Here is a 23916-nt window from a genome sequence, read left to right on the forward strand (position 1 = left end):
AAATATTTTTATTATACTTTATGTAGTGGGCCGTACACAGTGGGCACTCAATTAATATTCATGATTGACTTTAGTACTCTCTGGAGAAAACGTGGTTGATCAAACAGCAGTGAATATTTGAGAAGACAAGTTTAGATGGGTGCAGGTGATTTTACAAGCTCTGATCTCACAGTAATTAGGATGCTGAATAACCTTCTTAAATTGCTTATGGCTGATTTGAAATCACAGTTCTAAAAAAGGTAAGTTTTATATGAAAAGGTTTGAAGCTAATGATTATTGTTTATTAGACAGCCCCATACATTAATCAGAGAGCCTTAATATTCAACATTGTGACCTCCTATCTTAGAACAAAAATGCATGAGTAATAGAGAAATTTGAGCCAATTTTCAACATGAAATTCTCTCCCAGAAAAGAGCAACAACAATTGCAAGTGTTCAAACTTAACTGGTCACTATGGAACTATGTTCTGTCTTAACTTCATTCTGGTTTTATCAGTTCACTACCTCACCTTGGGAAATTAATACAAGGAGAATAAAGATTTAAATGTACAATTTCTAGGATATTTCCCATGGTCATTATTTAATTTTTTAGAAAACATTTGGTGAAAACCAACCAATTTATTTAAAAATAAAATGCCAAAGGGCAGTATATGCTTGAAACCAGTGGTTCTATACTCTTGCAAGCCCTTTAATCACCAAGTGGGTCAGGGAGTCTTCTCTTTTTTTTCCAGAATTTGCTTCTTTCACAACACCTGCCATTTTTCAACTTGTTACAAAAGTAATCCATAGGATATTAATCATTTCCATGTCCTCTTGAAACTCCTCTATAAACTTCTCTTCCATGACTGAACTGTTTTTCCTGTCTTTGTAGTTTGTTTCTTACTTTTAAGCCCCACAATATTAGCTAAAATGCTCAAACAAAGTATCAATTTTCCACATGATACTACCTTGGGTTCAAGCCTTACCAGAAGCCCACAAGTGTCTTTGTACTCCTTTTTTTTTTTTTTTTTCAAATGAGAGTGATTGAAAGCTGAACAGATTTGGATCTAATTTTATTAAGGCTTAGAGCGGGTGAGGAGAGATATCTTCTTACTTCTTTTCAGGAACCATCCAGCTACCTTTCAGAATCTCCATATAGATTGGAGCTCATAGATTACCAACCCTGCCAGATTTTATATTTTGCCAAATTAAAATCATGTACATGTTGACCATCTCCTGAGCACTATTTATTCTTTTTTTTTTTTAAGATTTTATTTATTTATTTGATAGAGAAAGCATGAGAGGGAAGAGGGTCAGGGGGAGGAGCAGACTCCCTGCTGAGCAGGGAGCCCGATGTGGGACTTGATCCCAGGACTCCGGGATCATGACCCGAGCCGAAGGCAGTTGCTCAACCACTGAGCCACCCAGGCGCCCCAGCACTATTTATTCTTAATGCTGTTTTCACTTCCTATATATCTATTGCTTTTGTACATTTCTCATTTGTCTCATAATTTCTGACATTTTCAGATTTTATTTTAAATAGTCTCAATTTTTAAAAGTATGTGTACTGTTGATGGATGAGCTAAATAAATTTGCTATGAACATATGGGAACTAACTGCACTAGTATTTTTCTAAATTTTCAAATCTATTTCAGTGAAAAATTGAGAAGAAAGTTTTTCCTACTGTGTAAGCAAGTGGAAGAATATATTATGTTCTAGACTAAATGCTTATTATACCCTATGGGATATATCTTTCAAAGATCTCAGATGAAAATCAAATTTTGAATTGCCATCTAGAAATAAATTTTTATAGATAGTGTACACATTGGTTCCTGAAAATGGTAGAAAAGGTTTCTTGTCAAGTTCCCCAGCACAAGTGTGAATGCTCTGTTTTTGAGTACTTACTAGTAGTGAAAGGACACATTGTGGCCAGCCAACTCAAATTGCTACCCACGTTTAATCATTGTAAATAAAGGAAGCGGAGAGACCCATGTTATATTTTCAGAACTGGCATGCTCAATACAGAACTATTAGTTTAAAAATACCACTGAACATTCTATTTGAATTGATCTAGGCTTCTGTGGAAAACAAAATAATAAAAAATACAATTGGTCACTTAAACATATATACTACTCATTTCATGCAGATTATTAACTTAGTAATTACACATATCATTAAAGAACAATGAAGAGTAAATATAACTTTATAACACTTGGAAAACAGTTTGGAATTGATAAATTTCCATTTTGAAATACCTATTTTTTTTTTTTTACAGAAGCAAAATCACCTTTCTCAGTGGAAACAATACATCTATGAAACACCTATATGTGTTGAACAGGACTTTTCAAAGGAGCAACTAATTGTCCCACTATGAAAGGAACATGTATTACTGCTAAGCTTTTACATATTGTTGAAGCATAATGTATTTTCTGAGCAGCTGGATATAGAAAAGCAATGGAGAAACAAGTACTTTAAACAAAACTTTCATGGATCACAGGGAATCAATAATGTAAAAAGGTTGAAAGAAATAATCAAAACATATTATCTAACATTCTCTTATACATTTGAGTTTCACATTTACAAGGGTGGGGCAAATTCTTAATTTTTACACACTGTGTACATCTGTCCTTATTTATATTTGTCCAAAAACACGATTTACAAACCATTTGCAAGGTGCCAGAATCAACCTTGATAAAAAATTGGCCCCCACAGGCATCTTGGTAGAGAACACACCAAAACTGAGTAATTGGAAAGAACACAAAGTGGTAATCCACAATAAATACTAGAATAGGGGCACAATCCTTACAGCAAATTCATAATATTTTAGATCATTCACAGGGATTTTCTGGTGTGGTACATCCACGGTCATAATGTGAAGGTGGAGAAGTTTAGTCTATAAAATATACTCTTTGAAGCACCAGGAATAGAGACACTTCTGCAGGAACCTTGCACACATGGCCAAGAAGATATTGTGTATGTACAGAATAGTCTGTTTCACAACTACATTTTAGATGAGAATCACTGCAATTGCTGCTCTACCACTAGTAAACGTGAATCATTTTGCACTTCATCTGTTGATATTGTTGTTTTACTTCTTTTCTACTGCTGACACTTGCAGTTAATATTTATTTAAATTCAAACTCCAATGATGCTGTAAAAAAGTAGGAAGATGCGCACATCTTCGTATAAAGCAGGTCAAGAGATCATTTGGAAAAAATTCAAATGTGAATTATTAGCAAACAATAAAATGTGCATCTTAAAATGTGTTTTCAAATTTGTAAAACTTTTGAAATAGGCTAGAAAGCCATGAGTTCTTTAAAATCATCTTCAAAGAACTAGCAGCCTCTCTATTCATTTACTTAAGAAATGCATATTGTTTGCCTACCTACCAGTTTGCCTACAGAAGATGTGCTTCCCTATACAACTATCAGCTGTCATATGAGCTGTTGATTTAGTCTAGAGAAGTTGCCCAGTATGTTGAAGAAGTTCCAAACATTTCAATCACATTTTTTCTTAACCGATCTTCTTCTACAAACAATCTTCTAATTGGGGTGCTTCAACACTTCTTTCTTGATAATTCCTGATTTTTCAGTTATTCTGTAGAAGTTCTCTTTTCCCCTTACTCTTAATTCAGAATTTTCAAATTCAAGTCTTTAAGTTTTCCTTGTTTCAAATACCATGTAAATACTGAAATATTTATAAATATGGGGAAGATACCTCATCTAACTAAGTTTGTAGTCCAAATGGTATCATAAAACCTACTCTAAAACAAAAGGATATTTAAATATTTCTTTTCAGGAAGAAATCAAAACTATACGTTGAAACAAGATACTATACTACAAAAACAGGTCCTTCTTCCCCCCAAACCCCACTATTCTGGAAATGTAAACAAAAATTTTAAGTACAAAAGGGATTCTGTGCCTTCTACTTTGAACACTTTTTCAGCACCTCGACGTTATTAGGTGTACTTTATGCTTGATAAAGCAGAAATTCTTTATGCTCACATAGATGTTCAGAGGACTTCAGAGTTTTTACTACCAGATATCACTGGTGAAGCTAAGCTCTTTGGATGATAAAGGTAGCAGGGAACTGTTCCTGTGAAATTCCTGGGTATCTTTCAGGGTATTATTAAGTGGCAGCTGTCCATTGAGTAGTGCCAGAGGCAGGTTGCAATAAGTATGGTGGTTGCCTAAGGAAGGTACTGGCAAGGTGGTAGTTGGCATCTCGTGTTTATAACCTCTGCAACAGTGTCTCATTTGCATTGAATCTGAATGGTGGAAATCAGGGAGATCAGCTTGAGATGACACCAGAGAGGCCGAGGTACTGGTCATGGCAATAGAGGGTATAGGCTGGAGTTCTCCAAAAAGTCCTTGTTCTGCAGAGTCCAGAACATGGCACCGAGAAAGCATTTCTTTTTTCTTGATGGGCATTTCATATACTAGTTGCTTCCAAAACTTAGAATTTAATTTGCTGCTTTTGGGTCCCTTCCACTTGATCAAGGACAGAAGTTTGATGCTGCGCTTTAGTGATTCCACTTCCTGGCAATTCACCTTTCCTTTTAATTCTGTACACTCAATCAAGATCACTTTGATTTCTCCACTGACTAGCATGTTATGGAGTCTGCTTTCCAATTCGAAAATACTCCATCCTCGTCTGAGAGTATAGTCTGGAGTTAGCACGATAATAAGTCTTCTGCTTTGCTCAACACATCTTGTGAGATCTTCAATGTATGCTACAAATCACAGAAAGAGAGAAAGAGTAAAATAAAGACATTTCCAGTCTTTAAAGCATTAGGTTTGCACTCTAATATAGCAAAAGCCAGTTTTTCACTAAGGTACATCACATTTTCTTTTCTTGTGCTGCACATTTAGAAAGTACATTTCCAGGGCGCCTGGGTGGCTCAGTCATTAACCGTCTGCCTTTGGCTCCGGTCATGATCCCAGTGTCCTGGGATTGAGCCCCGCATCAGGCTCCCTGCTTGGAGGGAAGCCTGCTTCTCCCTCTCCACTCTCCCTGCTTGTGTGTCTGCTCCCGCTGTCTCTCTCTCTCTGTCAAATAAATAAATAAAATCTTTAAAAAAAAAGAAAGTACATTTCCTTAAAAACAACAATGAAAACAAAACTCTGCTTATAATACTTATTTTCTTTCCCCTCATCATTACTTACAGTGTTCTGTTGACTAACACAAAACTGACTTCTTCAGAGCTTAGGTGTATTTCAGCTATTTTTATTTATTTCATCATTTAATTCAAGGCAGGCTTCCAAATTTTATCCCAATGTCAATGTATCAACAGCTCTAGGGGAACAAGTAATCATCAGATTGATGAAAAAAGAAATGGAGCTGTTTAATGAATGAAGGGTCACTGTATTTATGGGTTTGCTTTGGTTTTTCCCATATTTTTAAACTACTAAACTACCAAACTACTAAACAACTAGGGGGTATGTATCTGAACTACTTCAAAGATAACTGATAGAAATAGTGGAAAATCTCTTCTAGAATCATAGCTTGTTTCTCAGAATACCTTTTGTTATATGCAATCTTAGGTTCTCCATGTTGCCCTTCAAACTGAGAGATAGGGAAGTGGTATGTGTGTGCCCAGGAGTTTAATTTGAACCAGCTGCTCTTTGTTCTGGGGAAGAGTAAGGGGTGAAGTTAGAGGTGGGGGATGGTGTGGAACAAACTGTAAAAGGGTAAAGGGGGAGTCTGTCAGTTGAGAAGTCTTTGCCCTACTTTGTGGAGCAATTCTGAGAGTGAGGTAAATATGTTATAGTCTTTTCATGGTAGAAAAACACTCAACTAACTCTAGATTTATTTATTCTGCGGAATAATCCTTTTGCAGTCATGCATCCCAAAGTCTTATCCACCAAAAAGGGAAACACACACATGTGTTAACAAATGGAGACTTGGACACAGGTGCGGCAACAGAGAGCTGTCTTTACTAAGCAGAGCACAAGGCCTTGTCTAATGTACAGTGCCCTCTAGCAGAAGCAGTGCTTACAGAAGCATAGCAACATTTGTCACTGCAAATCTGCCCAAGGTTACAGACTGCTTTCAAGGAGTCATGTCCAGTACATAGTGTGGGGCCACCAAACAGCCATTTGAAAAGAGAAACTTATTTTACAGATGCATATTTTACAGATATCTCTCTTTTCCAGGATTTTATTTCCACCACTAGGAAGCAAGAACACTTTGACAAGTAAAAATGAGTAAATTTTCTACACACCCTATAGATAAACAAAAAACTTTTTAAGAGATACACATAGAATTGCTCATTTAACAATTTGTTGTTACTATTGTTTTGGTTTTTACTTAATACATTTTAGGACTTTCTCATGCAGTAGTTACAATGACTATTTGTAAGGCAATTTCTAAGTGTAGAGGGAAGCTCTTAAGAATTTAAAGAGATTATTTATTCAGGGAAAAAATCAGCATTGAAATCTGGAAAAAAATAAAGTAAATAAAAACAAAACAAAACAAAACAAAAAAAACAAAACAAAATAAAAACACCACACAAGCAGCAATGGGGAAGTTATCACTCTGTAATTATCACTTAGAGAACTGGTGAAACAGAATGGAAGGAAAGGTAGAAAGTTTCAATAGAGTGGAAAAATTTTATCCCAATGTATCAACAGCTCTGACTCTTCATTTTCTTCCTTTCTTCCTGCTCCCAAAAAGAAAGAAGTTATGTGGGAAGCTTCATCATTAGAGGTTGGATCTGTAAGATACAGTAAAATAAACTATCATGCATCTTTCCCATTATTCTTTTCACCTTTCCTCCACACAAAGCAAAGCAAAACAAAACAAAACCGAAACCCAGAATTATGGCATCAGTGCAGGAGTCCATGAAAATACAGTTTTTCCAGGTGAATTATGAGTTAGTTGTTAATTTTATAGAGGAATTCTTTACAAAATAATTTACCAAGGGGTTATTCCAAGTAGTATTCTTCCCTCATTAATTGTAGTTTTCATTTAATTAAAAAAATGATCTGTACAAATTTTGTCAGGAGCACATCTATCACATAAACTATGCCTCTATGAGCAACACTTTTTCTATGTGTTGAGATGTAGTGTAATTAACTTTTTAACGATAGTTTTAAAAACAAAAGGTATGTCTATCTATACATATCTCTACTAGAAGAAAAAAAATTACAATCCAGGTGTCCACAGTCTTAAGAGAAACTATACACATACATACAAATTAATTTGATTGGGATTTATGGGCTTTGGCTTTTACTATCCTCTTTCCTGAATGGGGAAGGGAACAGGGTACAATTTTTCTTCCCATTTATATCGTTCTCTTCCTTCATCCATCTATTATACTTTGCCATTGACAGCTAAGCCAAATGCAACAGTTAGGGTTTTGGGGGCTTCTTAGAGATTCATTAGACAGAATTTGCATTTGCCTCCAGAAGGAATGACTGTCAGGACAGATCCCACTATGCTCAGCTGCACAGGGTGTGGGTGTTGAAGGGAACCTTGGATAGAGGGAGTGGTCCCTGTCTCCTGCATACTACATTGGCTGTGCTTATCCTGGCAAAGCCTAGTGGAGAGTTGAGGCAACCATCCAGATAATTCCGGCTGAAAACCTGCTGTGGAAGAAAAAAAGGTCTGAATTATCCTGGTTTGCCCTATATATACATTAATCATATGCACTGGAGTCAGTCAGTCAGTACATCAAAATTTTCCCTGGGTAGACACAGACCAAGTGTCCCAAAGAAAACATGAGCCATTTGCTTGGGCCCTGAGTTTCGTGTTCCATTTCACTTGGTGAAAAACCAAGTGGAAGTTTTCAGATGTGGAGCCCACATTTCACTTCTTGGGATGGTGATCAGTGGCTGGGCAGCAACCTCAATGTTTGAAAGCAGCTGGGGAGGTGCCTTTAAAAGCTGCCTGGCTCTAAGGAAAAGAAGGAGAGACTGTGCACTAGCTTCCATATTCTGGCTCTCTCTCTGTTTTTCTCTCTATGTTTTTTTCTCCACCAACCCCCACCCCCAAGCTCCTCTCTACCTCTCTCTTTCTTTCTTTTTCTGTCCTTTTTCTTTCTTTCTTTTTCTTTCTCCTTCTTGTCCTTTTATCTCCCTCTTTGCTTTCTTGCTCACTCTTTCTGCCTTTTCCTCTCTTGCTCTCCCTTCCTCTTTTTGTCTATCTCCCTTTACCCACTTCCTTCCTCCTTTATTAAGTCTTTACTTTCTGTCTTTTTATCTTTGGGAAAAAAACAGGACCTAGCCATCATGGAAAATACAAGTAAACTAACAAGAGACCAAACAGGTAGAGTTAATATTTTTTACTTGCTAATCTTTAGCCAGGGAGTTGTTGCTGGCTTCTACGCAGTAAGTGCCCCAAATAATTTCCCATCCAATGACTGTAAACTAGAGCATGATCCATTAAGAACATGTCCTGTTTTTGCATGGTCTGTGAGCAAGGAATAGTTTTTTTAAGGGTTGTACAAAAAAAAAAAAAAAAGGAATGTGATGCAACAAAGACCATATATGACCCACAAAGCCAAAAATATTTACTATCTGGACTTTTACAGAGAAATTTTGCTGCCTCTGAATTAGAGACCAATCAGGGGGTTTAGGTTTGGAAAAGTTCCAAATAAACTTAGCAGAAACAGGTATCATGTTAAGACATTGCCGGGCCATAGCTACTGCAGTCTCTGACAGCCGGTGGTGTTTGCCATGGTAGAGCTGTGGTTTTGTGGGGGACATTTTAGAAATCTTCAGAAACCATTTTAAAAAGCTTGTTACCATGAAGAGATAATAAGGAAACTTAAAAAAAAAAAAATCCCTACATCTACAGCACACATGAATATTCATTAAATCTTGCCTTGACTTATTCAGGCGAATTTAGCAACTGAGTACCAGGAATCCCTCAAAGGCCCTTTTTTCCAAATAAAGAAAATATAAAATATCCCTTAAATAAGCGGTAATTAAGTTATTTCTTTGCAGAATTTGATTTGAAGTGACTTATGATGACAGAAAAGACTAAAGAGGCCTGGGTCTGATAGTCTTCTGCTTCTCTAGACAAGGCTATGAAACCGTATCAAATTATCAGACACAAAATAAAGCTAATTACATTTAATCTATTTGTGATCTTAAAGAAAAAATCCCCTTGAACATAGTTTTGATAGGGGTGCCTGAGTTGGTATTAATTCATTTTTCACATTATAAGTGCAAGTGCAAAGAACCTTTTTTCTTTTGTCTATACTGAGAGTTGACGGAAATTAGGAAATATTCTAGAAAGGAAATGCATTGTCACTAGGCCCTCTTTGGCATGTGTACTTATTAAAGAATGAAGAAAGGTCAACAGGAAACAAGGAAAGTGACTACCTAAAACTATTAAAAGGAAAGCAAATTCAATTTAAAAATTTCTTTCAGGGACAGTTGTATAAACCAAAATTACAGTGCATTTATAAAAGTAGAATTAGCTCTACAAAAGTGACTTGGAAACAGGACACTTATTAATAAAGCAAAAAAGTAAACTGAAGAAAGAAATAAAGCAATAAAATAGAAACAGGAAGAATGGCAGCCCCAAGAAATTGCTTCTAATGGGATGTGTAATACTTTCCCAAAAGAACTCAGTATGCTTCTAAATCTCAGGTGCTGAATCTACTGCAGATGTAGGCAGAACAAGGGAGAAAAAAAAAACCCTTACATATTTAGGAATTTCCATGAGGTCTTGCTACTGCTTACTAACCACCTGATTTATCAAACTAATCAATTAGCTACTTGTAAATTATCTTATGTCAGGGTCATTGTTAGGGGTAGTTGGCATATTTTTAAAAAGTTAAAAGACAAATAGCCTGTAAACAAAGACATGATTTATTATTTTTCCAGGTTCAAATAATAATAGTTTAATATACCCACAGCTATGTACATCCACTATCAGTTAAATAGACAAATCACTAGGATGAGACAGGATGCATTAACATAGATACTACTTCATTAATTTTTGGTCAACATTAGCTAATTAATAGCTATCAACAGTGGTATTTCTAAAACCTATAGGGTTAATATTTCAAGACTTAAAATCAAGATTTAATTTCTAAATTGAAATTAGAAATGAGTTCTTTCTAATTGATTAAGATGGGTCCTTTCCTTTGACTAGTATGGAGAAACCAGCAAAAATAGTAAAGGTTTCCTATGTATCAGAGAAAAACAGATTATTCAGCACTATATATTTGGGAAAGATTATTAGCCCTCTGGTATAACTGGACACTTATAATGAGGTATTTTATAATGTAGTCTCACTGAAAATACTATCTGCATTTTAAATAATGACGCTTAATACTAACCTACTGAAAGAGTTATATAGGTTGACAACCTGACTCTTTATCTTGGCTGATATTACTAAAGATTTGGGTCTTGATTCTGCCTCTGGGAGATATAAGATTCTGCCTGTGTTGTCTGCCACAAAGACTGAGGCAATAAAATTTTTATTTGAGTAGGTGTATGTGTGGGAAGGAGGGGCTTTCTAAACAGTGTGTGATATTACTTACCTTACAAAAACTTTCCCTTTCTCCTCCCTCTCCAAGTCCTTGGCTTGATATTTCATAGATAGTTCATTGGGTTAAATTTTTTGGTAAGAGTTTTGTTCTCTAGTGACTAATGTTAAGGATACTAATTAATTCTTATTGATAGGTTGGTTGATCAATGGTTAACATGGATTTGCTGGGACTTGTAAGTACAGCAAACTATATTTATCACAGTTTTGACTTCGGAGACCATATTTCTGGTAGTGGGTCCCTTACTTTTGTTATTACATTTTACCTGTGGGTGGGTGAGGAAGCATGACAGTAGGCAGAATCTACTCTGGAATATTGTCCACATCTCTAAATTCTTTCTCATCTCTCTTCACTTCTTTACCGAGAGTAGAGGTAGGTAATGGAACACATTCAGAGAATATTGAGGGAAAGATAATGTGGAGAGTAGCAAAAAAAGTCTGCAAAATGTCCTTCCCCTCCTCTTTTCTCCTTTACCCTCATGCCCTAGAAACTTGTAGATAGAATTAATTTCAATCAGTGCAATCTTAGTGAATAGGGAACAAGACTACCTGGTCCTTATATTGTCTTTTCTGTAGCTCCTTTGTACTTAAAGACAGTTTTATCCTGGTCTTCTGCTCTTTTTTTTTTTTTTTTTTTTTTTTTAAGGTGCCTGTTCTTTGTGCCACTCAAGCAGTAGATTTCTTGATTGAAATTCTACACAGTTCTTCCTTAACCTCAAACTTTCATGAGAAACCTTAGTCTATTGACTTCAGTACATTTGGGGGCATATTGGGGTATAATTCCCTTTCTCTTGACTTTAACATGAAGGGGATAGTGGGCATACCTAATTTTATTCCATGTGAGTAAATTGCACACAATGTGTTAAATGTCCATGGTTGTGTATGTCACCCCTGCCTCACACTTTTTAGGTCACAGACATCAGAATGCCTAGAAAAGGATTTTATTACTCCCCAAGGAAAATATACTTGAATGGTGTCCAATATGTCCAGCTATTAGAGGAACTATTGGCAATGAGTACTTACAGATCCATGTACAAAAATATTTTTTGCATGCCTCACTTAGAAGTGACTAGGGATCATCTGACACCAGATGTATTCTCCACTCATTTGTCATTCCATTGTCAGCACAATCACATGGCTAGCACTAAGCATTAGAAAACTGAAGATTAGAATAGTGAGGAAATGCAAGAATGTAATCAGACATTATCATTTTCCCTTAAATTACTGGAGTTATAGGATTCTTGCGTTTCACTCACTCAATTACTCCTTCAGTAATACTGATACTTGAGGCCAAATTCATAAATATAACTTCAACAGACAGAGCTGATCAAACATATGTATGACAATATCTTTAGTTTTAATGTCTTTCTCTAGCATAATAATGCATGAATAACTCACATAGAGATCCCCTCAGTCTTTCTATGAATAGAAGGGAAAATTGAGATAAATGCCTTTGAAGGATTTTTTTCTCTCTTCAAAGTCCACTTAGATATTTATAGATTTTTCTAAAGCTTCAGACAGAACTGGCTCAATTTATAATTGTTAATAAGTATTGCATATGCATTTTTAAGTACCTTGAATGTTTTCTCTCAAAGGCAAACAACAGCTACAGGACTGGGTTGCTTTTACTTTTAGTCTTAGAATGCTATTTTCTCCATCTGATCAGTGACCCTCAGCCTAATTCAATAACCTTTTATATTTTTATGTTTTTTAATCCCTGCAGAAGCACTGAGATAAGATGGGATAGAGAACCTAAATGGTACTCATCCAAAAATGTTCCCAGTCTCAGGATCTCAATTGCACAGCTGGGTTCTATTGGTCACATGTCAGCTTCAGAGCACATCTGTTCATTCCTCAAGGATCCACTAGGCCCCATGAACACAATGTGCTCTGTGTACAGTACTTTACACCACAAAACCCAGCAGCTGCAGGGGTGAGAAAATCTCTACTTCTCAAGTTTGTGTCTCTAGGCAGTTTGAGTAGGGTGTTTTCTATCTGGCTTTCTTTTGGTTGCCTGTCAGTTCTGACATTCAGATGCCTGTTGGCAACAAAGTTGCTTTTGCTATTCTCAGGACAGATGTTTCTAGCCTGGGAAGAGACAAACTAAATTTTTACTGGAAAGTAGGAATTCTTGCCACATTCAGGCACCAAACCTGAGAAAACATAAGGAAGATCCTGGCTACAGGCTCAAGAATGGAAAGGCAGGCCACTGCCAGGAAAATAATGTCCAGATCTGAAGACTTTTAGTTTTAGCCTTTAGGAAAAATATTTGTGTCAAATCTCCCCATCTCTGCTACTTCATGATGGCCAAAGGATACTTCCCTAGTAGAGCATGTGGGAACAGTGCAGACACCACCTCACCTTGGAAAGTGACATCTTTCTATTGAAGCATTTTGAGAACTGTTGGTCATATGAGGAAGAGAGAGACTGAGACAGAGACAGAGAGAAGGTTGGGGGAGTCCCCTTCATGTACTTTTGAAACTGTATGCATTGGAAAAGTTTGTGTGTTAATGAGATTGAGTTGGAATACCATGAGAGTGGTGCAAAAGAAACTGAAGATACATCAAAAGTGAAGACATTAAACATTAATGGGATAATGTCATAGACCTCATTAATTTGATTCATAGAAAATTACTGTTGTAGATCAAGGATGATATTATGAAGTCTGCTTTTACAATCCTCAAAGGCCTCATTGCTAGTTTTTGGAGGAAGGAGTAGTCTTGGGTCAACATATTTTAAATGAGATGTGAGGGACAAACATAGCTTATAATATTGTAACTAGTTTTTCCCCCCAGGAATGTGTCTATATTTATATAGCATAACCTGTTAAATCTGTACCAATGGCTGCAAATACAGACCACAGAAGCTTCTTTAATAACACACATACACCAAGCCCAAAATGTTCTACTCTGTCATTCATGTGTAAATCAAGTATATTATTCATATACTTCATCGACTTCCTGAATGCGTGCTAAAAATGCCAAGGAAAAACTCGTTAATTGTGACATGGTGACTGCTCAGCCAGCTCTGAGATGTTGATGGAAAAAGAAAAATTGTCAAAGGGCCTTTTTAAGAACTTCTGCAGGTTACACTTGCAAATCGGAATTCAGAGAACATGAATTTCCTCATTCAGGAAGGAAGGATTAAAATCAAACACCCTCCAGTGGTTGCATCTAAAAACTGCATAGTTGTCCCAAATGGCTTACTTGTAAAAGGAGTCTTCCTGTGTACCATTGAGTACCCAGGATCCAAATCCCTGCTCAGTCTGATGGTTGTATAATCTCAAAAAAAAAAAAAAAAAAAGATCTTCTATGGACTATAAAATCTCTGCCATCCTAATTACTTCTTGGGTGTTTTTATGTTAAGTTCTTTATTTTTATTTTTTTTTTTTAAGATTTTTTTTTTTTTTTTTTTTTTATCTCAGAGAGAATGGGAGACAGAGAGCATGAGAGGGGGAGGATCAGAGGGAGAAGCAGACTCCCCGCTGAGCAGGGAGCCCGATGCGGGGCTCGATCCCGGGACTCCAGGATCATGACCTGAGCCGAAGGCAGCTGCTTAACCAACTGAGCCACCCAGGCGCCCCTATGTTAAGTTCTTTAAATGTCAGGGTATACTAGGTGACAACGTCCTATCATCTCTTATTCAGCATGTTACAGTCCTCAACTCAAATCTTGTAGTTTTGAGCTCGGAAATATGGCCTATATAAGTGTGTTGATTCAATTGACCTGTCAGGTCACCAAAATAGACTATATGGGAGCATTAAGAAGATATAATTTGGGGATGCATCTTTTTCACCCTCATGTTGCCTGGGTCTGACTCTCACCTATGCACAATAGCTTCTTTTTTACATAATAAGCAAGTGTCATCTAGTGAGTCTTAGGTAAAGTGACTCTCCTGTGTTCCATGTTATCCCCGTTTCCCTTTCTGATGTACACTATGGTGAAGCAACATTTTCCAGTTCAGAAGAACTGGCGGAGTTGATAAAGACTGCCTACTGTGGTGCTAACAATTTTGGAATGCAAGAAGACAGAAAACTCAGCACCACATTGAATCCTATTGAAGATGACTTAACAGAGAATATAAATTCCACTTTGGTAATGATATTAATTTAACACAATTTAGGATATTATCACTCTAAAAATTGATTTTGCAGAATTTCTACATTTAAAAAGATGCTCTTGGCAAAATAGAAAAAATAAATAGTAATTTAATAAATTAAGCAAAAATAGTAAAGAAATGTTTTTATTTTTTCATCAACGTTCAACCACTTATAAGTATTCTTTCTAATATAAAAAAAGCAATATATTCATTAGCTTATTTTAAGGACTGAGACTATTCCTATGAATTACAGTTTTTTTCTTTCAGTAGAAAGCTCTTTTTTAGCTTTCACATTTAGGTACTGTCATGCAAAAATTTAAACCCTTACTTATTGCATCCTCATTATTTCCTCCTATCTTAGACACTGCTCAAACAAAATCAACAAGCACCTATGAAGCACCCAATGAGCTCAAATTTTCTGTTAGATCATGACAGGAGTATGAGGATAAATGAAATACAGTCCCTGCCGTCATGGAGCTTACAATCTTGCTGAGTAGATAACATATAAATAGATGGGAAACTATATAAAACAATAAAAGAATGTAAAATATCACAGGAGTAAAAAAGTTTATAGGCCAACAAGTAACTGTGCATGGTGAACTCTAGGGCTGGATAAATTATTATGGGCTTTTTACGTAGGCAGTGATATACAGAAGGCTAAGTAAGATTTGCAAAGATATAAAAGGTTAGCATGAACAAAAGCATTACAAGGACACACAATGTATATCAAAGGCACAGTGTGGTTAGAGTGAAAGGTATAAGTAGGGGAAATGGTAAGAGACAAGTTTAGGAGACCAATCTGGGCTAGCACCAGATTACAGAAGTGTTTAGCTGAGGGTTATGGATTTAATCCTATAGGAGATGGTAAACAATTTAAGGTTGAATGGGGGAGTGACATGATCAAGGAGTTATACACATTTGTGGAAATGGATGAGAAGAAAAATAAGGAAGGCAGAGAGTAATCAACATTGTAGTAATGAGGTGATTTGGACCTACACTAGAATGGTAGAACTGAGAATGGAGAAGATGCAATGGACACTGGATTTGGGAGAGAGATCGAAGAGAGAAGAATCGAAGGTGACTCAGAGGTATCAGCAGGTTTCTTGGGGTTCAATCAATGTAGAAGTGGTATCTCAAGTCATAAAGATGAAGGGAATTACAGAAAGAAAAGAGTAGAATACTATGAGAAGGAGTTTGGGAAATTATTATGTTTGTGGTACAGGGAGGTAATGGACCAGTAAATATTGTCTTCTTCCTTTCTATGTACATTTAAGTGTGCGTATTCATGTGCATACAGAAACATACTTAGATACATATGCATTCTGAGAAAAGAGATAAACAACCAAAATCCAAGTGTTTCAAATTATCTCCTTTCAGTTTAGTGGCCTTGGTGGACTGCTGATAATCTGAATAAATGTTATGGAGTAATAGCATGATCTAGTGGATTAAGAACCAGAGTCAAATAGATCTAGGTTCTAATCCTAGCTCTACCATTTGCCAGCTATCTGATCCTGGACTTCTTGAACTTATTTTCTCATCTGTAAGGTGGGGGTAATACTATCAGCTCTTTTTCCACATAGGGTTATTATAAACATGAAATGAAATTATGTAAAAATGGAAAATATAAACTTTTTAATTTTGTTATCACATGTGTACAAATTACCATATTCTGATTTGTAGTCACATTTGAATCCCCCCCCCCCAAGGATAGACTCACACGCAAACTAATTCTAGCAGTTTTATTTTCCCTCAATGGCATTTTAAACTCTTTGAAGGGAGGGACATATTTTAGGCTTTTCTGTATTCCCCTTATGCTTTAGCCTGTACAGCACTGTGAACATGAACAGGAACTAAATATATATTTTTTACTTGAACCTGAATTTATTCTAAAAGCTCAAATATAGCTTTCAATATGTAGCATAATTTAAAAGTAGCATTCAAGCCCACATAGTCCAGAACTTCTTTAAAATAATTTAAATACACAGTGAAAGTTCTATATCCAATGGCCTCATGTACATATTTTTTAATGTGGATTTTTTTCTATAAATCTGGTAATGAATAACAAGGCATATTTTCAGTTATTAGTGAAAATGACTGTAGGTATAAGTGGAAGCACAATGACAGAAGACCAGCTTTGGAACTGAAATGCCTTGAAAAGACTTGACTTAGAGATTTTTTTAAAGGATCATCATCTTCTCAGAACACTAGGGCAATATAATAATAATAAAAAAAAAATACCACTAAGGCACAATTTTAAAACCATACCTAAAATGTAAGTGAGAGTACCTTTTAAAAAATTTGGGTGCTAGAACACAGGCATAGTGGAGAAATTTGAATTTAATAAAATCTCCTGTGAGAAATAACTATCTAAATACTTGGCTCTGACATCCGAAGCCTCCATATAACTTCATAAAAGAAACAAAACTTTTTAAATACAAAACTTGAAAGTACTTACTTCCACTTGGAATCAGGTCCCTTTCTGGGATGAAGAGTTTATATCCATAGTGTTTTTCCAGGACATCTGGCAGTATTTCAAGAGCAAACTGCTCTTCTTCAGGATTGTCACAGTCTAAGGTATCTTGGTCCACTTTTGTGTAAGACAGATAGGCATCATATTCTTTGTTGTCTTTAATATAAAGAACAACAAGTGGGTTTTATGCATTAGTAGGTTCTTTTTAACTACTAAATTTCTATAACCACTAACAGGCTGAACTAAGCACTATAATTAGTGACTGTCATTAACAATTAGAAAAAAAATAAACCACATGCCATGTTATAAGAAATCTAGTACATTTCCACATAACCTAGTCATATGATATGAGCTTAAACTGTTATGGTAATGGGAAACCTATAGTCAAGACAGAATAAGAGAGAGAATTATTATTTTGACTTTTGGTGACTATACATATTTGTGATGTTCAGTGATGTGTGAATGATTAGCTCAGTGTGTTTGAATGCAGGACTAAATAGACCAAAGTCATGGATTTGAACTTTTTCTGTGCCAGTTGGCTTGGCTCTGTTACTTGGTCACAGACTATACCTCGTTTGCACAAATATGTGCAAGAGATCCAAGAGGGGCTGGGCCCTAGAGTGTGGAAGATCAAAATAATCCAGCCTCACTCCTGGAGACACTACTCACAACACATGCCATATTTCCAGTTGGTTAGTATCGTCATCTTCATATACAAAAAGTAGTTCATTACTAAATATTAGAGACAGCAGCTGGGTTTTATACAAGTGCATTGTCTGTTATTCTCGTTCAATCCATGGCCAACTAATTTGACACAAGCTTCCAAAAGAAGCCTTTGTTTCGAAATATACATCCTTCCATTATTGCTAAATTAGGTTTTCCCTTCACACATTTAGTCAGGGAGTTAACTGTGTTTTGAGAAAGTATTTTTTTTCCTCCTCTGCTGTACTGGCTCAGAGCCAGTCTCTCCAAAGAGAAAATGTAAAATGTTTATATATTTTTCCCTAAAAATTATTAATGAATACAGCTACTCAATCTATCAGTCCCCATTGGTTTTAGAAAGGCCACATTGGAAAAGTTATAGTGGTTTTCAAAATTCCCTTATTTATAGAAAATTATTTTTAAAAGTTAATGTAGTGAGCATAGACTTAAGTGAAACTGTTAATATTTAGTAAACCTTGTTACTTGCAAATAATAATTTTAAAAGGCAAATATTTCAGGATTTGTTTCTAAACCTCATCAATATTTTCCATTAAAGCAGACGTGATTAGAATTTCGCTAAAACCTGACCAAAAGGTAATTTACAGAATGAAGCACTCATCTATACCATTAATGATTTAGTTCTACCTACTAAAGGAGAAATAAATGATAGGCATATGAAGAGATATAAATACCTTAGGGTAGAAGTACGTGGGACCCCCTGACTATCTAGAGATATCTGAGGCAGGATTATATTGTTCTAATTCTAGTAAGATTCCAATCTTCACCACCCCCACATGAAAGGAACTCTGGTTATTTATGTTATGATGGTGCCTGAAGCCAAGAGGTTTTTCTTTAGCATGTCCTCTGGCTGGAAAAGGCTTCCGTAAACCTTGGATGGGTTACTTGATTGCCAAGAAGCAGATGCACATGAAGGACTGCCCTGGATAGTTGAGATCATTTGGCTTATAAATGGGGCACATTCCACTCTTATGCATAAAACACCACTTGGAAGTGAGAATATTCATAAGCAATGCTAATGTAAGAACCTCCTGGTAATCTTAGCACCTCTGCCCCTGTTCCAATCAAACTCAGGATGCACCTGCAAGCCCTTGACTTTCTCCAGCTATAATTACTCACCTGGGACTTAGAGCTGCCGATGATACACAGCTGGAAGAATAAAATAGGCCAAAGGACAAAAAGATCCATTCCTATGAACAGAATGTATTTCATTGTTCTTAATGGATGGTGCTGCTGCCTCAAATTCCGCAGTGTCAGACTAGACCCTTGTTTCCTCTGACTTTGATAACTTTTCTACCTCGCAAACTCCCTAAATTCAACTACTTATTAATTTATTCTACAATGATTTGTTGAGCATCTACTATGAGCTAGCCATCTGCAATGACTACCTCTTTCACTCATCTGACCAGGCCTTTATACTTTTGCCTCCATTGCTTATCCTGACTAAGACTATTTGCCCTCCAACCATGCCTAAACTCACATATTCTTGGTCCTTACTTGCTTCATCTATACCCTAATATATGTGATGCTACAGACTTTCTTCTAGAAAGATATTGCTATATTTGCATATCCCAAATCAAGTTATAATAAAGAATATGGATGCCTTTGATATGTGTTAACACCTAACACGTCTGGATAATAAATTTTACCTAACATTCTAGAAGCACATCATTGTTTTGGAAAAGGGTTGCTTCTGATTTTAGTCATGTCCCTTTAAAATGAACTAAAGATAAAGAGCTTATAGTGTCTGGACAGAACAGGAAGAGCGCTCTCAAAGCCACCATGTCAGATGTCCCAGAAGCTCTAGGATGCCAGCTAGTGAGCAAGCAGTGATGCAGATGCCATAGTTTTAAAAATGCACTTCAGCCTTATATAGACAGCCAAGAAAACCTCATGAATGGCCACAGCTGCTGCTCACAGACAGGAGCAAGATGGAAGAGTAAAATCAACATGATGCAAATAAGGTTACAACAAGGCCTGAAAATTGCTTTAAAACCAAAAGGCAATGCAGCAACACCACTTTGCTAGGCAAGGCTAATGAGCCCTCCTCTGTGTTAAATCATGCTGACTAAGCTCATCTAAGGAACCAGAAAATAGAGGACAATGCAGATGGCAGAGAATCGTAAGTAAGTGGGCTTGCACAGCAATTGCCATAGGTATGTTGTTCCCAATGAAGAAAGAAGTTATGAGGAAGGGAACCAAACTATGGAAGAATATTCCTGCTGTCACACCTGTCCTTCCCGGTTTTTAAAGCTCATTTTAACCCTGTTCACCACCAGGAAGCCTTTCCTGTTTACAACCCAGTTCTTCTAGGGTTATGCTAAACACAGTGCTAAGTCCTTAGCTTCTAAAGTGCAGACTGTGTAACAGTGTTGATTTTATATCCCTAGTGCCTACTATAGTATGTGTGTGTGTGTTGATCCAGATGAGGAATATAAGTAAATATATCATACATAATGCCTGCCACATAGTAGACACTTAAATATTTAATGACTGAACAACGCAAAGGTCAAATAAATGAAGCAATCATGGTTTGGTGGATTAAAATGAAGTGAATTTTATAAAAAATGGCTAAGAAGTCAAAGTCTGTTGGATTGATTTTATTTTATAAAAATAAGGCATTTTTATAAGAACTTTCAGAAAATGCTACTATAGATACAAATCAAAAAGAAAACATGAACAAAATGTATAAGGATAAAACTAAGTTGTGTCCATGAGATGCCAAAGTATTTAAACAAAGAAATGAAAATTCGGAAGTTATTTAGCTGGTATTTGGCATCATGAAACTGAGTATTTCTAAAAGAGCTTTAATATTCATTTATTCATTCTCACCACATACCTGCTGACTTTTTAGTTTCCATTCAGCTAGTAGGGGTTATGTATTTAAGGTCTAAGTTTCCATGTAGGAATAAAAAAATATTTGAATTCTCCTTCCTAATGAAAACCCTTGAAGTCCCTTCCTTCCACATTACATTTTCTCCCTAAAACAATTGGTTTGGAATCAATACATACAATTCTCTAATAAAAATGCTCTAGATTATTTGTCATCTTTGACCACATGGACCACCTTGGAGATGTAGAAGCAAAGTGGAATATTTTATTACTGAAATGTCCTGTGATGCTAGCATGAATTTAATCTTACAAATATGTACTACAATTGATCAGTTAATCTGGATTATTTGGTATGGGTGATGAATGTAATTACTGCAGATTAACTTGATAAATTGTATCATCACTTACAGAGAGTATTGACAAATTGCTTATATTCATGACTCAAAACAAATTAATCACAGGAGCCTTCCTTTCATGGTCTTTCATTTAGACAATGCATCTTACATTCCCAGTTGGATAATTTAGCCACTTGTTGGCACCTGGGAATCAGTGACTTTTTCCTCAGTAGCACATTTCATCTAGTTATTTTACATGTGCAGGTAAGAAGTCATATTTTTCTATATTAATTCCTGTATATAGAAACTGATTGACCACACTTTCATATATATTGTTGGAGCACATCATTATGGTTAGAACAGGCTTTAATCTCTCATTTTGAAACTATGTCTGAATAAGGGTCCGTAGTACTTTTAAATGGGATGCTATAATAATTAGGTAAATATACTGCTTTGATAAAGAGCATGCACATGTACTCATCAAACAGCATTTCTCTAATTGACTATGAAAACATAAAAGTCAATTAAAATCCACTCATATCATTATTTACATCATAGAAAACATAGGACCAATATCGAAGATTCCTCAAAAATTGTTTTACAGTCACCACTCTGCCCTTCTTCTACCACTATAAAAATAAACAAAATCATGAATCCTTCTCCTTTGAGGTAAGACCATGATCTTAGAAAAACAAAAGCTCTAACCTTCATTATTTCAATATAATGAAAAGTAGAATCCAAATCTGACTTTTTAATGACTTACAAATGGACTTATTTTTAATCTTAGTTTACCTAAGGCATTCCATACATATATTTCCAAGACTTACAGTAGTTTGTGGGTGACGACTTTATGCATATCGAGTTACATGTCATGATTTCTTATTGGTATTGATTTGATATATGGTAATTTATTCTCTTGAAAAATTAAATCATTTTAGAATGTTCAAAGAAACAAGGCTCAATTCAATGCTTTATTGATATTTCATTCAAAAGATTTCCAAGGGCCCTAGATGGCAAACATAAGAACATTATAAACTACATTCTGAATTTCTATCCTTTAAAGTCATTTCTGAGACTGGTTCTACAATCATCCAAAATATGTGGATCCATATTGTGAGTTTGAAAAAGAGAATCTTCATAGCTTTTAATCAGTTTCCTAAATGATTTATTTTTTCAATGCCAGGAATAGCTGAAAATGATCTGTACCAAACAATGAATCATGGAACACTACATCAAAAACTAATGATGCATGGTGATTAACATAACATAATAAAAAAATTTAAAAAAATGATCTGTGCCTAAATTTGAATTTTCTGGAGGAAAATAATGGAATTGATTCTTAATTTATTTCTTAGTAAGGGGAGGGTTTTGACAGCAATTGTTTTAGTTCCTGATCAACTCATGTCTCCTTGTTAAACTGTTTATTTATAAATAATGTCAAACATTACAAAAATAAAATAGTTTCCAAGAACATCCATATATCCTTTACCCAGATTCTCCTATTGTTAATATTTTCTCCCCTTTGTTCTCTTTCTTGATAAATGCATAATTTTTTCCTGAACTTTTTGAGGGGTAACTTGCTTTAGTCATAGCCCTGTAACTCTAAATATGTCATCATGTATCTCCTAAGAATAGGGATATTCTCCTACATAATCACAAATTCATGCCCTTTAATTGAATTTGAATAGGAGACAGCTTACCATTGGTAGTTTCATCACTTCCAAAATGCTGTCGGTAGAAAAGCATCAACTCAATATTGTAGCATTTGTAGATGACCACAAGGAGTACAAGGAGGAGGAAGATTGCTCCCAGGCCTCCTGCAAGTTCAATTTTGTAGATTAAATCTGGAACCAACAGAATAAACAGGAAAGGGTAATTAAATCAGCAACACTTGGGATCTTTCCATATTTCTAGTCTGTAAGATGCACAGCCCTTTCTGCTTTTCTTTCCAAAAGATTCTTGCTTAATGCAGTAAGTAGCTTTGTTCTCAACACATTTGTGTAAATCAAATTTTCATAAAATTAACTCTTTTCTAAAGATTTGAATACTTTTACTGTTAAAAGTGATGTCTATTTGAAAAGGAATAGTCACTCCCAATTTGTTTTGAACACATCTAGATCTTACATATATACTTTTATTTTATTGTATCTCAGGGAACTGTTAGAACTGTCTTTTTCTGGGTCTAGGGCCAATATTTTGTTGTTTCTGTTAAATGATCTTATTGACTTAGTAAGATTACCATCTAGTACTTCTCAGGCCACAGGCCCTATTCTTCTACATGAGAAGAGCATCATAAAATTATTCTCAGAATCAAATAAAATATAAAATTGAATGAGCTTCAAGATTTAACTGTTTCATTTAACCCTAGGAAAATAATCCAATAGAAGGTAACCTGGGAAAATTAGCTTATCCATTTTCCCTACTTATTTGAATAAATGACTATTATATGTATATAATATAATATGCCCAGTGGGGCTAAAATTGAATGAGAAACCCAGGCTAATAACTTGGACTATTCAGCCAACACTAGGCTACCTGATAGTAGCCCTAAGCTGCTCCAGTGGGGCACCGCTAGAACTCTAATAGCTGGAACAATTAAATCAACACATAATGGAAGGAGACATAATGTATCCCAGGCTCAGAGAATGTGACTTACTTGTAGTTTAATGAGTGATATTAACAAATCTAAGGGGTATCATCAAAAAATGGGGATAGTACCATGGAATTTAGAGAAATGGGAAGTCAGAAGAGAATTTAGAATGTGAATTCAGCAATGTCTAGAAGGGAAATGCTGAATCTGAAAGACACGGGACCAGAGACCTATTTTCCCCTGTGAAATAGGGATATTCATTCATCTTAACATGACATAGATAAAATTGCCTAAAAGATTAGCTAACCTCCCCTTAATCGAATTCCATAATTACTGACTTTTTTTTTTTTTATTGCCAGTTTTGCTTACCATGTAGCTAGAAACTGGAAA

General features: G+C 35.6%; 1 protein-coding gene across 1 annotated transcript in view; it reads right to left on the minus strand.

The window, feature by feature from the left end:
* Positions 1-3903: 3903 nt before the first annotated feature.
* The window catches only part of IL1RAPL2 (interleukin 1 receptor accessory protein like 2), a 1205338-nt gene continuing 1185325 nt past the window's right edge, over positions 3904-23916 (minus strand). Inside the window, exons 9-11 of the mRNA XM_035007492.1 lie at positions 22637-22780; positions 17035-17205; positions 3904-4710 (exon numbers count right to left, since the gene is read on the minus strand). Of these exons, the coding sequence (XP_034863383.1) occupies positions 4013-4710; positions 17035-17205; positions 22637-22780 (1013 nt within the window). The 3' untranslated portion in view covers positions 3904-4012. The remainder of the gene's footprint in view (positions 4711-17034; positions 17206-22636; positions 22781-23916) is intronic.

Source organism: Mirounga leonina, unplaced genomic scaffold (assembly GCF_011800145.1).
Source record: "Mirounga leonina isolate KUSES-001 unplaced genomic scaffold, KU_Mleo_1.0 Mir_101222, whole genome shotgun sequence".
Classification (NCBI taxonomy): domain Eukaryota; kingdom Metazoa; phylum Chordata; class Mammalia; order Carnivora; family Phocidae; genus Mirounga; species Mirounga leonina.